The following is a 12,724-nucleotide window of genomic DNA, read 5'->3' on the forward strand; positions in this document are numbered from 1 at the left end:
TTAAGATGTTAACTGAGAGGAATCACATACTTTCTCTTGGTATAAATTTTTTTGTAAGACACATTAAGTGTTTACCACTTCTTTATCTGTTTGCAAAATGTAAATTTATTGTAAAATACAACCTGTACATAACTACTGTCTACATTTTAAAAAATTTATTTATGCACACAAGAACTGGGGTACAGGCCAGAGGTGTGGGGGTATAAGAGAATTCACCAGAGACAGAGTGGTGAGCAGAACAGGCAGATCAAGTGAAGTACACTGCAGAGGGGAGCAGCGGGCATGTCAGGAGAGGTCTGCCACACCATGTGGATCACCTCCCGGGCTGGGAATCAAACTTGCATTGCACTGACTGCGGACAGCTTCATAGCTTTGCACTTTAACCCATTGCATCATCAGGGAGGGCCCTGCCATCTACATTTTTTTTTTTAAAGATTTATTTATTTGTGCATACAGAACTGGGGGTACAGGCCAGAGGCTCAGGGGCGGTGAGAGGCTTCACCAGAGACAGAGTGGGGAATAGAACAGGCAGATCGACGAAGTGCACTGCTGAGGGGAGCAGCGGGCAGGTCAGGAGAGGTCTGCCACACCATGTGGTCACCTCCGGGGCAGGTGGGAATTGAACTCATGCGGAAGCAGCTTTAGATTCTCAGTGCTGTACTTTAACCCGCTGCGCCACCAGGGAGGGCCGCCATCTACATTTTAATGAATTTAATACCAGTATCTTTCTAATGTACATTTTTTTTCAATGATTGGTACTATGATTTCATATTCTGATTGAGCTTTTAAAAGCTTATGGAATGTCTGCACAGCATTCCAGTTTACAGAATTACATAGTTTATTTAACCATTTTCGTACTTAAATAATATCTAGTTTATTCTATTTTTTCATTATCAATAAATTTCTTTGAATAGCTTTGTATATAAATTCTCCTGTCTTTGGGTCTTACTGGATCAAGAAATAAATACATTTTAAGATGGCTGATACAAGTTACCAAATTGCTTTTTAGTAAATGTTTAAAATCAATTGCTTTTAAAAAGACATCCATGAAAAGCCATTAATGAAATATTAATTTTTTTAAAGATTATTTTTATGCATGTAAGAACTGGGGTGTATGCCAGAGGTATGGGCTGGGGGTGAGAGAATTCACCAGAGACAGAGCAAGGAGCGGAACAGGCAGATGCATTGAAATATACTGCTGAGGGGAGTATTGGGAGAGACAGGAGAGGTCTCCTGCTCCATGTGGGTCAGCTCCCTGGCAGGGATAGCTTCATAGTGCTGAGACTTTAACCCCAGTGCCCCAGGTAGGCCCTGAAATATTAATTTAGCGTCATGTACCAAGCACCTATCAGTGTCTTTAGTAGTTGCAGAACCTCAATAAGCAAGAGGAAAAGATCCCTTAATTCTGGAGAAGACAGTCAATAAAAAAGCAAATGACATGACATTTTACAGATATAAATAAAAGCAATAAGAATCAAACCTTACAATTGAAGTTTGAATTGTTTCACAATTGAAAAATAAAAATACATAGTTTCTATAGTTTCTATAATGTTTTCATTAACCAACTTACTTGATAATAGGGCATTTTAGCCAGCTATACTAGTAATTAAGGGTTTATTTATTCATGAAGAAACATAACTCACAAAAATTGTCCATCAATGCAGGAATTTCCTATTCTATTCTATAAAATGTTTAAGTTTGTATCACTGAACTGAGTTATCTCAAAATTCTGTCCAGATGGCAATACAGGGCATAACATGAAGTCAGTGTGGCTCATCCTTCAAAACCGCATCCTTTTGTCTCACATTCCCACTAGGTGATTGCCTGTCCCTGACCTTTAAAACACTGAGCCCCAAAGAAGCCAATTCACTCATTCACAGTAAGGGTTAAATGACCTCCAAGACTTCTTCATTTTCCCTCTTAAAAATATTTAGACAGGCCCTCCCTGGTGGCGCAGTGGGTTAAAGCACAGCACAAAGAAGCTTAAGCCACTTCCCCATGAGTTCGATTCCCGCCTGCCCCGAGGAGATCCACATGTCGTGGCAGACCTCTCCTGACCCGCCCGCTGCTCCCCTCAGCAGTGTACTTCGTAGATCTGCCTGCTCTGCTCCCTGCTCTGTCTCTGGTGAATTCTCTCACCCTCCGCATCTCTGGCCTGTACCGTTCTGTATGAATCAATAAAATCTTAAAAAAATATATTTAGACATTAGTGGAAAACAAAACCTTATATTAAAAAAGAAAGGGGGAGTAATCAAACTGTCAGACTTTAGTAAACACATCGTTTTTCTGACTTAGAGGCTCATTATTTTCTATGCTGGTATATTAAGAAGAAACAAATTAAGTGGCTCCAGAGTGACTTGAGAATAAGTAACAGTAGTTAACATTTAAGGATGGTAACTATGTAGTGAGCACTGAGATAAGTGTTTTACATATAAATTACCTTATGTTTATCACTGTAGCCTTATAAAAATGAATGTAAATATTATTATAATTGTGCAGATAAAGATGGTGATGCCCAGGAAGAATAAGCACTTTTATGAAATGTTATGAAGACAGTCAAGCTAGGTAGAGGTGGGGCATATGCAGGCTGGGATTCTAGCACTCGTACTGGCTCTGTCAGGCTTTTTCCTAAGATATTTAGGAAGGACCTATATCATTCCCATGACTTGCTCCTCAGTCACCTAACAAAATCCTCCTCTACCCATTCACTAATACTAAAACTATGCCAACAGTTTCAGTTTTACTGTAATGTTTGTAATGAAAATGCAAACACAAGGGAAAAGAGGGAACCATGAGATACTATGCCTACTTTGGCACAAAGACAAATTGTGGGGAAAGATTTGGCTTAAGGAATAGAGGATGGAGCCATAGAACTCCAGAAACCTGGGGATACAATAGAGCAGTTTGGGATGAGGATAAAGTGTAGGTGGGAAAGACAGACTTGCCTAAGACAAAACCAACACAGGGCAATTCATAATGTGTTTTCCAGCTGGTCCTGTTCCAGTAAAATATTAGAAAGCAGTGCTTCTCAGAGTGGAGTCTGTAGACCATCTGCACTAAAAATACTTGGACACTACTTAAAATTCAAATTCTCAGCTTCTAACCAAGTAATATTCTTCAATAAAGTATAATAATCACTGCTCTAGAGATTAGACATACCTTGTAGGAAGGACAAGTGTCAGGAAGAACAGTATAAGGTGTGGCAGGGAAGGTGGACATAAAAGGAGATCTGAGCCTTTATTGTGGCACAGGGGGTTAAGACTCAGCACTATGAAGCTACCTGTAGCCATTGCAGCTGCTGCCAGAGTTTGATCCCTGATCAGGGAGCTACACACATGTCGCAGCAGACCTCTCCTGTCTTGCCTGCTGCTCCCCTCAGCAGTATATTTCACTTAATCTGCTTGTTCTGTTCTCCACTCTGTCTCTGGTGAACCTCTTACCCCTGCACCTCTGGCCTACACCTCAGTTCTTGTATGCATGAATAAATAAATCTTTAAAAAAAAAAAGGAGATCTGATTGTTCAAGCCACTGGCTTAGTAATAGTGAATTTGGAGGTCAGAAAAGAGTGACTATGTGAGAACCATGTCTCTGCTTCCTGTTCCTCCTGCTCACCACTGCCTAAGTCACAAACCACCATAAATCCACCTCAGCAGCCCAGGAAACACAAGATAAGGGCCTTTCTTCGGTGACCAGTCACATCCTACATTACTCCCTCTGCCTCAGCCCTGCTCTGTCTCTGGATGTGCTGTTTCAGCTTAGGCTCTAAGAACCATCAAAGCCTACTTACTTATGGTAGAGCTTCTACACTACCAACCTAGAGAATCGCTGAAGAAATTTCTAGGGTCCTTAAGTTGTATAGAAGAAACTCAAAAAGGAAAGAATAATTTGACAGTGTAGAAAGCCAGCATTAAAGAAATATATGAAAAGTCAATTTCCTAAATTCACTACTACTGATGTAAACAGTGAAAAAAATTACTTGTACACAGCACAGTTTTTCAATTCTGCACACACAGATTCCTTTGTAAAGAAGAAAAGGCACATAATGTATAATCCTTTTAATGATAAGTCAGCGGTCTGAGAGAAGGGCAGTCACATTTTAATGACTAATTAACCTGCTTGAATTGTTACTTACAGTAGAAAAGTTTCCCAGAGAAAACATACTTTTTTTTTTGACAACTCTCCAGAGGAAGACAAGTATGAGCAAGATATGAAAGCACATTGTATTTTGTTCTAACAAAACACTATTGGTTGCTGCCTTACCAATGACCCCATAAAGATTCTCATTAAATTTTCAGGACTTTTAGTGACTTCTTTTAAAAAAACCAAACAAATGTTATGTCAATGAAACTAAGAATGGATGATATTAAATATATCACAAATTAGAATTTCAAAAATTCTATTATATGTGATTAGAGAATTCAGATACATTGACTTTGACATGGATTATAATTTTTAGATTATAAATTCATGGTTACTAAACTGAATTCCATAGACATACAGTGTTCCTTGAAATACTAATAATAGAAGACTCTTCACTTGGGCTTACTTATTTTTCTTCAAGTCCTATTCATAATAAACCACCAGAGTTCCATAGAATAAAAAATAATACAAGAATTTCACAATATTTCTGAGGTTTGAAAGTCACTAATAGAAAGTTAAGATTATGCTTTTCCAAGAGGAAGTAATAATCTCCTATGTTAGTTTCCTACTGCTGTCATAACAAGCTATCACAACTTAGTGGCTTAAAAATAATACAAATTTTTTCACTGTACAGTTCTGAAAGTGAAAACTGAAAATCAGTATCACCGGGCAGCATCAAGGTGTTAGTAGGACAACATTGCTTCTGTGGGTTTCATTTTCTTTCCCAGGTTCCAGAAGCTGCATGCATTGGTTGGTTCAGCACCCATCTTTCATCTTGGCAAGAGAAACTTAGCATCCTCTAATCTGTAACTCTATAACTCTGACTGCCTGACTTCTTTTTATAAGGGTCCTTGTAATTTCACTGAACCCACCTCTAAAACCTATGGTCATCTCCCCATCTCAAATGCCTAACTACCTCTCACCTATTCACAAAGAATTATGTCCTGGCACTGAGTGAAAATGGCAAAGGTCCACTGAGTATGCAGACTCAGGAACAGGTACAGTTTTGAAGAATATTAAACCTTTGTGTTAAATTTGGAAGTGGTCCATTCCTGCATATGGAATTTTGCTATACTTTGACATCAACCCTCATGTCTGTATGGCCCATGTCACCTAGGAAAATTACCTTGCAGCTCCTGTTTTTGCCTTTTACTCCTCTTTTCTTTCTCTTTAACAATATAAATATTGTTCTTATATTTTGTACCTTCTTCTCCCACTGTGTACCAAGCACTCCCAAACTTAGGAGTATAAATATCATCATAATCCTTGGACTGTGTCTCAGCATATCCACCTATCCCTAATATTACAAGGATGATACTGTATCCATGAAATGATTCATGGTTTGACTTGTTTTTCAAGGTGTGGTAATGTGTTTGTTCTGACATATCATTTTCTCTACCCTGGACTTCTGGTGCCTATTTGATAAGTCTGGCCATTGACTTTTTGCTTTGCCAACTGACATGGATTTGTGTCAGATTTTTACCCTTAGCCAAGTTACACTGGATTCCAACCATGGAGCTAAACTGGTGAACTAAATTGGCCTGAGGAGAGAGCTCTAGAAGTTGTGAAAGAGTTGATCTTAGATCATTAGATGAAGGAGATTAGAAAGAAAGAAACCAAATGGATATGTTCATGTCTTAAGAGTTCCAATAATTTGGGGAAAAAGTATAAATAAATCTTTTTTAAAATTAAATTTGTCAGTTATACAATGTACAATATTTGTCCAAAGGTCAATTATAGTGTTAGGAAGTTGCAAATAATCTAAAAGTCTGATAATACCAGTAACTCGTGTTTACTAAGCTTTTCATTTGTGTAAGGCAAGATACTAAGTGCTTGATATAAACTATCTCATCAGACTTCAGGAGGGAAGTACTGTTATTATCCAATGCTGCAAATGAAGAAACTGAGACACAAAAAGATTAAGCAACTTGATGAGGGTCATGCAACATCAGATGGTGGAACCAAGACTTGAACTGAGTTTCATCTGACCCAATGCTGTTGCTTGAAACCACCAAGCTAAGCAGTTTCTCAATAGGGGTGAATGAATAAGCACAGTACAAATATGATGAAATGTTAAACTACCATTAGTATAATTTTAAATTACTTTTATAAAATGAAGAAATGTTCATGATATAATGTTGAATTTTAAAAAAGAAGACAGTGAGTAATGATGATCACGACTGGATTCGGACATACACAAAATACTGTTAACATATTAAAATAATTATTTCTGGTTTGTGAGCAAATACAAAGTTATATTTTCTTCTCCTTACTCATATATACTTTTCAATCTCCCTACAATATTTATTTGTTGCTTATATAATCTAGGAAAACAGGTGTTTTCGGGAGAAAATAACTGTATGCTGGAAGATTCTAAGAACCAGTACTTAATGGATTATCCCAGTGGTAGCCCATTACGGCCAAGTCTGGAACTCTATAAGGCCACACAGATTTAGTACATTGTGGTCAGCCTTTAGGGCAAAAATGACTAAGTCTCAAAGTGAAAGCAGCAGCTTGTAGGGCTGCTTTCTCCACCCCCAGCCAGCCTGCTGTAACAGGGAGCTTATTAACTAATGTATAGCGCCAGTGACAACAAAACTATATTTCAGAGCTGGATGGGAATTTTTATCTTTGACCTCTATCTAAGTGACTTTGGGGAAGTCATTTATCCTTTTTACACCTTTGTTTCCTCACCCATAAAATAAAGATAATAGTCTAGTATGTTACTGGGAAAGTAGTTAGTATAGTCTGCCCTTCATATTTGCTGAATGACATCTAAAGAATCAGATCAACTGTGGATCGAAAACATTGCAGTGTATTTATGCGAGGACAGTTGTGTCTGTACTGAATATACATATACTTTTTTGCCTTGTCATTATTTCCTAAACAGTATGGTGTAACAATTATTTACATTTACCTAGTATTAATTAGGTATTATAAGAAACATAAAGATGATTTAAGAGTATATGGGAGGATGTGCTTAGGTTATATGCAAATACCATGACATTTCCTATAAGGGATTTGAACCTCTATGGATTTTTATCCACTGGAACCCTGAAACCAATTGCCCCATTACTAAGGGACAATTGTACTAAATAACAAAGCACACTCTGTCCCATGTCAAGCATAGAAGGAAGAATTGAAGAGATTTATTTGGTATCATTCCTAGAAACAGATGGAATATATTATTGCTAAAACCATGTCCTTTGAAACAGATTTGATTAAATCAGGCTGGTATTTGGTAGGCCAAGGAATGTTATGATATGGTTTCTAGTTTTGTCCAAGAATAAGAATCTATATTTTTTGCTTGAAACCTCTCTAAATTCCCCATGAATATATTGTCTTCTGTAAGACAAATTTGAAAGTCCATCTAAACTCATGTTTTCTATTACAATTGCTGCTTTTATAATGAAAATAGTTAAGTATGACTTTAAAGGAAGTGACTTAGCCACTTGGTGGCAGTATGCCATGAAAAATATCTACAAGGCTTCATTTCCGTCCTATGCCTATGTCACTGGCTTCATTTCTTCTCTGACAATCTTGTTTATGAATTATCTGTCTTCAGATATACGATTCTTTGTAAAATTACCCTCTGATAATTACCATCTCTTTTAAATGTCTTTTATCTAATTCAAATCCATCCAACATGTTGATTTGAAACTGTGATAACAAAAGATGTTAAAGGAAGATTGTGTTTATTCTCTATTCAGGCTAATAAATTCATTGTCAAATATAAAAATTATTTTTACTTGATACAGATTAGTAACAGAAGTTTTATTGCTAAATAATCCCCTGAAGTTTATACAACACAATTACATTAACCTGTATTAGAAGCCAATAACTGGGGCTCTCTCTATTGGCACAATGGGTTAAAGCACCACATTACAAAGCTCTAGAAAGCCACTGCAGCATGAGTTCGATCCCCAGCCAGGGAGAGGATGGCAGACCTTTCTGGCACGTCTACTGCTCCCCTCAGCAGTGTACTTTGTCAATCTGCCTGTTCTGTTCCCCACTCTGTCTCTGGTGAATCCTCTCATCTACCACACCTCTGGACTGTAACCCAGTTCTGTATGCATAAATAAATAAATCTTTTTAAAAAATACATTTAAAAAAGCCAATAATTTAAAATGATGAAAGTGAAAGCAAAAATAGTCCATGATTTTGCCAAATTGAGATGTTATATGTATATTTGTCTTATTAAATTTATTTTTATGGGCCCTCCCTGCTGGCTCATCTGGTGAAAGCACAGCACTATGAGACTGTCACAGCCACTGCAGCAAGAGTTCAATCCCCGGCCAGGGAGGTGACCCACATGTTGTGGCAGACCTCTCCTGTATTGCCCACTGGTCCTCTCAGCAGTGTATTTCAGCCAATCTGTTTTTATGTTCCCTGGTCTGTCTCTGGAGAATCCTCTCACCCTCCATACCTCTGGCCTGTACCCCAATTCTGTATGAATGAATGAATAAATCTTTTTTTAAAAAGTAAAAAAAACATATATTTACATTGTGATAGACACTTAATGTATATTCTTTAATGTATACCACTCTTCTTAAATTTCAAATGTAGATGCAGACCCTGCTTGGGATCTCTGAGAATAAACACAAACCCAAAAAATACTAATTTAGATGTATTTATAAATCTGGCTATGTGCCATTAGAGTATAGCCTTGCTCCCTTAGAGTTTGATGGAACCATATACTTGAGAACAAATGAAGCATTAAGAAGTACCCCAAAACTGATTTGTTACAATTCACATTTTCTGGATGCAGAGAAGCCAGAATAAAAACAGAAGAAGTGCTTTGGTTTTTCTGATGTGTTCATCTTCTAAAATCCCCTATTCATTGTTCTTAGAAATCTACCTTTCAATTGAGCCTTTACCCCAGATCAGCTGTTTTCAAAAATTTCCAAAGACCCAAAAGGGAACATTTTCATCCGAACCATATAGTGCTTTTCTTAAAGAGAGTCACCTGGGTCACATAGCTTGTTCTGCACATCTGTGATATCTCTGTGGCGGTTAAGGATGCCTCAAAATTGTAATTCCTCCCTTGTCCCCAAAGCAATTATTTAAGAAGAGGAATTTGAACACTAAAATCAAAATGATTGAATAAATAGGGCTTAAGACACTTTCAGGGATCCAGCATTTAGAACCATTTTCAGGAATGTCTTCTGTCAACTGGGAGAATAGTGTCCTTGAAGTCACCTCTGGCAATTTTAATTATCAGGAGGGAGGAGATGAATAAGACAACTCCGGGACTCCTTTGAGTTCAGACTGAAAGCGAGTTAGCTGCCAAGGCAGCTTACCACACCCAGGTCAGAAGCTTTCATTAGCGGTGTCCTGACTAGCCTTTATGACTAGACAGGGCTGGTCAGGATCCTTGCCAGCAGGAAAGGAGCAGAGGGAAGTCATTAATGGCTTTCTACCCCTGTGTTACAACCTCAAAGTGTCTGCTAATCAAAATTAGCCTTCTTATATGGAGACAAAGGAGGGTGAATAGTATCTCAGAGATTTTGCAAAGGCAAAAGTGATACATTTCACAGGATCTTAAGGAAACCTCCAGAAATTCCATGATTTCACTGCATCATTTATTGGAGAGAATCAAGTAAACACCAGTAATTGTAGATTTTTCTGGCCCGTGGAAGAAATAACCCCTCTAGAAGTGCCTAGAAGTCTCATGAATTAAAAAGTTGAGGTTTTATAAACTGGGTAGTTTTTAATTGTCCCTTCACTGTTTCCTCTGTTGGGATTTACTTAATTAAAGTAAAGCAAGAAAAGATACATTATACAATGACACAGTGTTGTAAATTTGATAAATTGCCAATAGATGGGAAGCTGACTTATTACGGTGATTATTCTTCATTGTGTATAAATACCAAGTTACTATGTGAATGCCTAAAACTAATGTATGTCAATTACTCCTCAATTAAATAAATACTACTATAGTCCTTAAGAAATGTGTATGTGCACACATACATAAATATGTGTGTGTGTGTTGTATTTCTAGATTTAATTGAATTTGGAAGTTTTCTGTTGTCAAAGGACAGAGGGGTTATTTCTTCCACTGGCCAGAAAAATCTACAATTATTGGTGGTTACTTGATTCTCTCCTATAGATGATGCAGTAAATTGTAGGTTTCCTTAAGATCCTGTAAAATGTATTACTTTTGCCTTTGCAAAATCTCTGAGATACTGTTCACCTTCCTTTGGCTCCATATAAGAAACCTAACCTAAGATAATCTTTGTCCTTTGAGAATTAAGTACAACTCATATTTAAAGCTATTTAGACTTAGAGTTTGTTTCAGAAGGAGATCTATTTGATTGCATGTTAATTTCTTTTCTAATAATTGTCTTATTCAAGTATTTTATTTAATTATGTAACAATTTCTGTGTGTGTGTGCGCACACATAAATGGCTCCAGAAATTCCGTGATTTCACTTAAGTTTAAAATTTTTAGACATTCCATTGTTCATGATATATTTTTAGCACACTTTGATCCCTATATTGCATAAGGCTGTCTGTGAATTTTTTTTTGAGATTTTTATTTAGTTATGTATACAGAAATGGGGTACAAGCCAGAGGTAGAGGGGTGGTGGTGAGAAGATTCATCAGAGGCAGAGCAGGTAGCAGAACAGGCAGATCAAGGAAGTACACTGCTGAGGGGTGCAGTGGATGGACCAAGAGAGGTCTGCACGCCATGTGGGTCACCTCAGGAGCCAGGGTTAGAACTCGCACTGAAGCAGCTGCAGCCTGCTTGCAGTGCTGCATCCCTACCCGTTGTGCCACCGGGGGGGGGGGGTCTGTCTGTGGATATAAAATTGCTAACTTTTATGATTTTATAGAATTTGATAATTTATTTCTAAATATTCAACAAAGGCACAAAAACTTGAAGGTGTTTACTTTTATGTCATCTTTTAAATCTGCTAAAATAACTCATTTACTTTAATCATTACCAAACAAGTGAAAAAACAGTAAATTAGGTAACCAGAGTGCAAAAGGCAAGAAGATAATGCTATTTTCCTTTTTAACATCCTTGTTTATTTTTTCACTATATAGGATTTTGTGCTTCAGGTGTGGTTACCATACTTTTCCTTTTAAGTTCCCCAGGTCACAGTGAAATCATCCCAAAATGATACTCAGAATTCTGGGCATCTAATTGATTCCGTCTTTGAAGGACATCTTATATCTGGTAAGAAACTGCTACTCAGGCTTCTCTAGTAGTCTTTTTTAACCACACTTCATGTTGAAAAATCATGGATAAAACCATGTTTTACATAGAAAAATAATCAATAAAGACTTGCTAAAAATTGAATTTTAGGTGAACGGTGTCTGCTCTTGCTAAAGATTGGATACATTTACATTTCAATAGGTGCTAAGGCTCAATACACTAAAGCTTCCCTAAAAAATATTGAGGGTTACTGAATGCTTTACAACCATCACCTTTTCTTATCTGCAAAATAATTTAGTTACATGAATATTATGCATCAATTATTTAGATGGGAAAACTGAAGCTCAGAGAGAGAGGTTGAGGAATTTTTCTAATATCATGTAGTTGCTAGAGATAGATGAAAATTCAAATCCTATTTTTTAAATTCTGAAGTTTATGTTCTTTGTCTTATACAAACCAATTCCCATTTTATTGGTTAGCATGACTTCGAGTTTTAGAGGAAGATATATTTGATTACATTTTAATTTCTTTCCTGAAATTGAAGGGACTCAGTAGTTTTCTACTAATGAGCACACCTAAGTGTTTTAGACAATGAAGAATATTAAATTGGAATGTGCAATGGGCAAATGTAACTTTTTTTATTTTACATAATTGTTCATTTTTAATTTTTTTATATTATTTGTTTTCAAGTGTTATCCTCATAGAATTTCCACCACCAATTCACCAATTCATACATGCACCATCATCATAGTCTCTTGTGCTCATCCTGCCCCCATCTCATCCCTTCCCCCTCCCCTGCAGAATGCCTTGATTTATAATTGTGTGTTTATTTTTGTTGTATTTTTTTAATTATTATTTTTCCCTGATCATTTACTTGGTTCCCCTCTCTTCCTCCTATATGTGAAACCATCTGATCTTTTTCTTTTTTTTCTGACTAATTTCACTGAGCATAATCCTTTCTAGCTCCATCCATGTTGCTGTAAGTGGCATTAGTTTATCATTTTGACTGCTGAATAGTATTCCATTTTGTATATGTACTATATCTTTTTGATCTAGTCATCTATTTTGGGCATTTGGGTTGTTTCCAAGTCTTACCTATTCTAAATAGTGCTGCAATCAACATAGGGGTGCAGATTATCTTTTTTATTATTATTATTTTTATAAGTTTATTTTTACATCATTTTGTACATTTTTCCCATCTCAATTGTAATCCAGATTATCTTTTTAAATTAAAGTTTTTTTGTCCTTTGGGTAGTTCCTAAGGAGTGGAATTGCTGAACTATATGGTATTTCCATTCTTAGTAGCCCAAGGAACCTCCACACAGCTTTCCATAGTGGAAGACCATTGGACTGAAGAGTGGAGATCAAAAAAGAAATTTAAAGATACTTTTGAGGCCCTCCCTGGTGGCGCAGCGGGATAAAA

At 36.8% G+C, this 12,724-nt stretch overlaps 1 protein-coding gene across 1 annotated transcript in view; it reads left to right on the forward strand.

The window, feature by feature from the left end:
- IL23R (interleukin 23 receptor) overlaps positions 1–12,724 on the forward strand; it is a 52,407-nt gene that overhangs the window by 32,725 nt on the left and 6,958 nt on the right. The window contains exon 7 of the mRNA XM_004679517.1: positions 11,233–11,322. Coding sequence (XP_004679574.1) covers positions 11,233–11,322 — 90 coding nt within the window. The remainder of the gene's footprint in view (positions 1–11,232; positions 11,323–12,724) is intronic.

This window comes from Condylura cristata, unplaced genomic scaffold, assembly GCF_000260355.1.
Source record: "Condylura cristata isolate star-nosed mole 26May11 unplaced genomic scaffold, ConCri1.0 scaffold00008, whole genome shotgun sequence".
Lineage (NCBI taxonomy): Eukaryota > Metazoa > Chordata > Mammalia > Eulipotyphla > Talpidae > Condylura > Condylura cristata.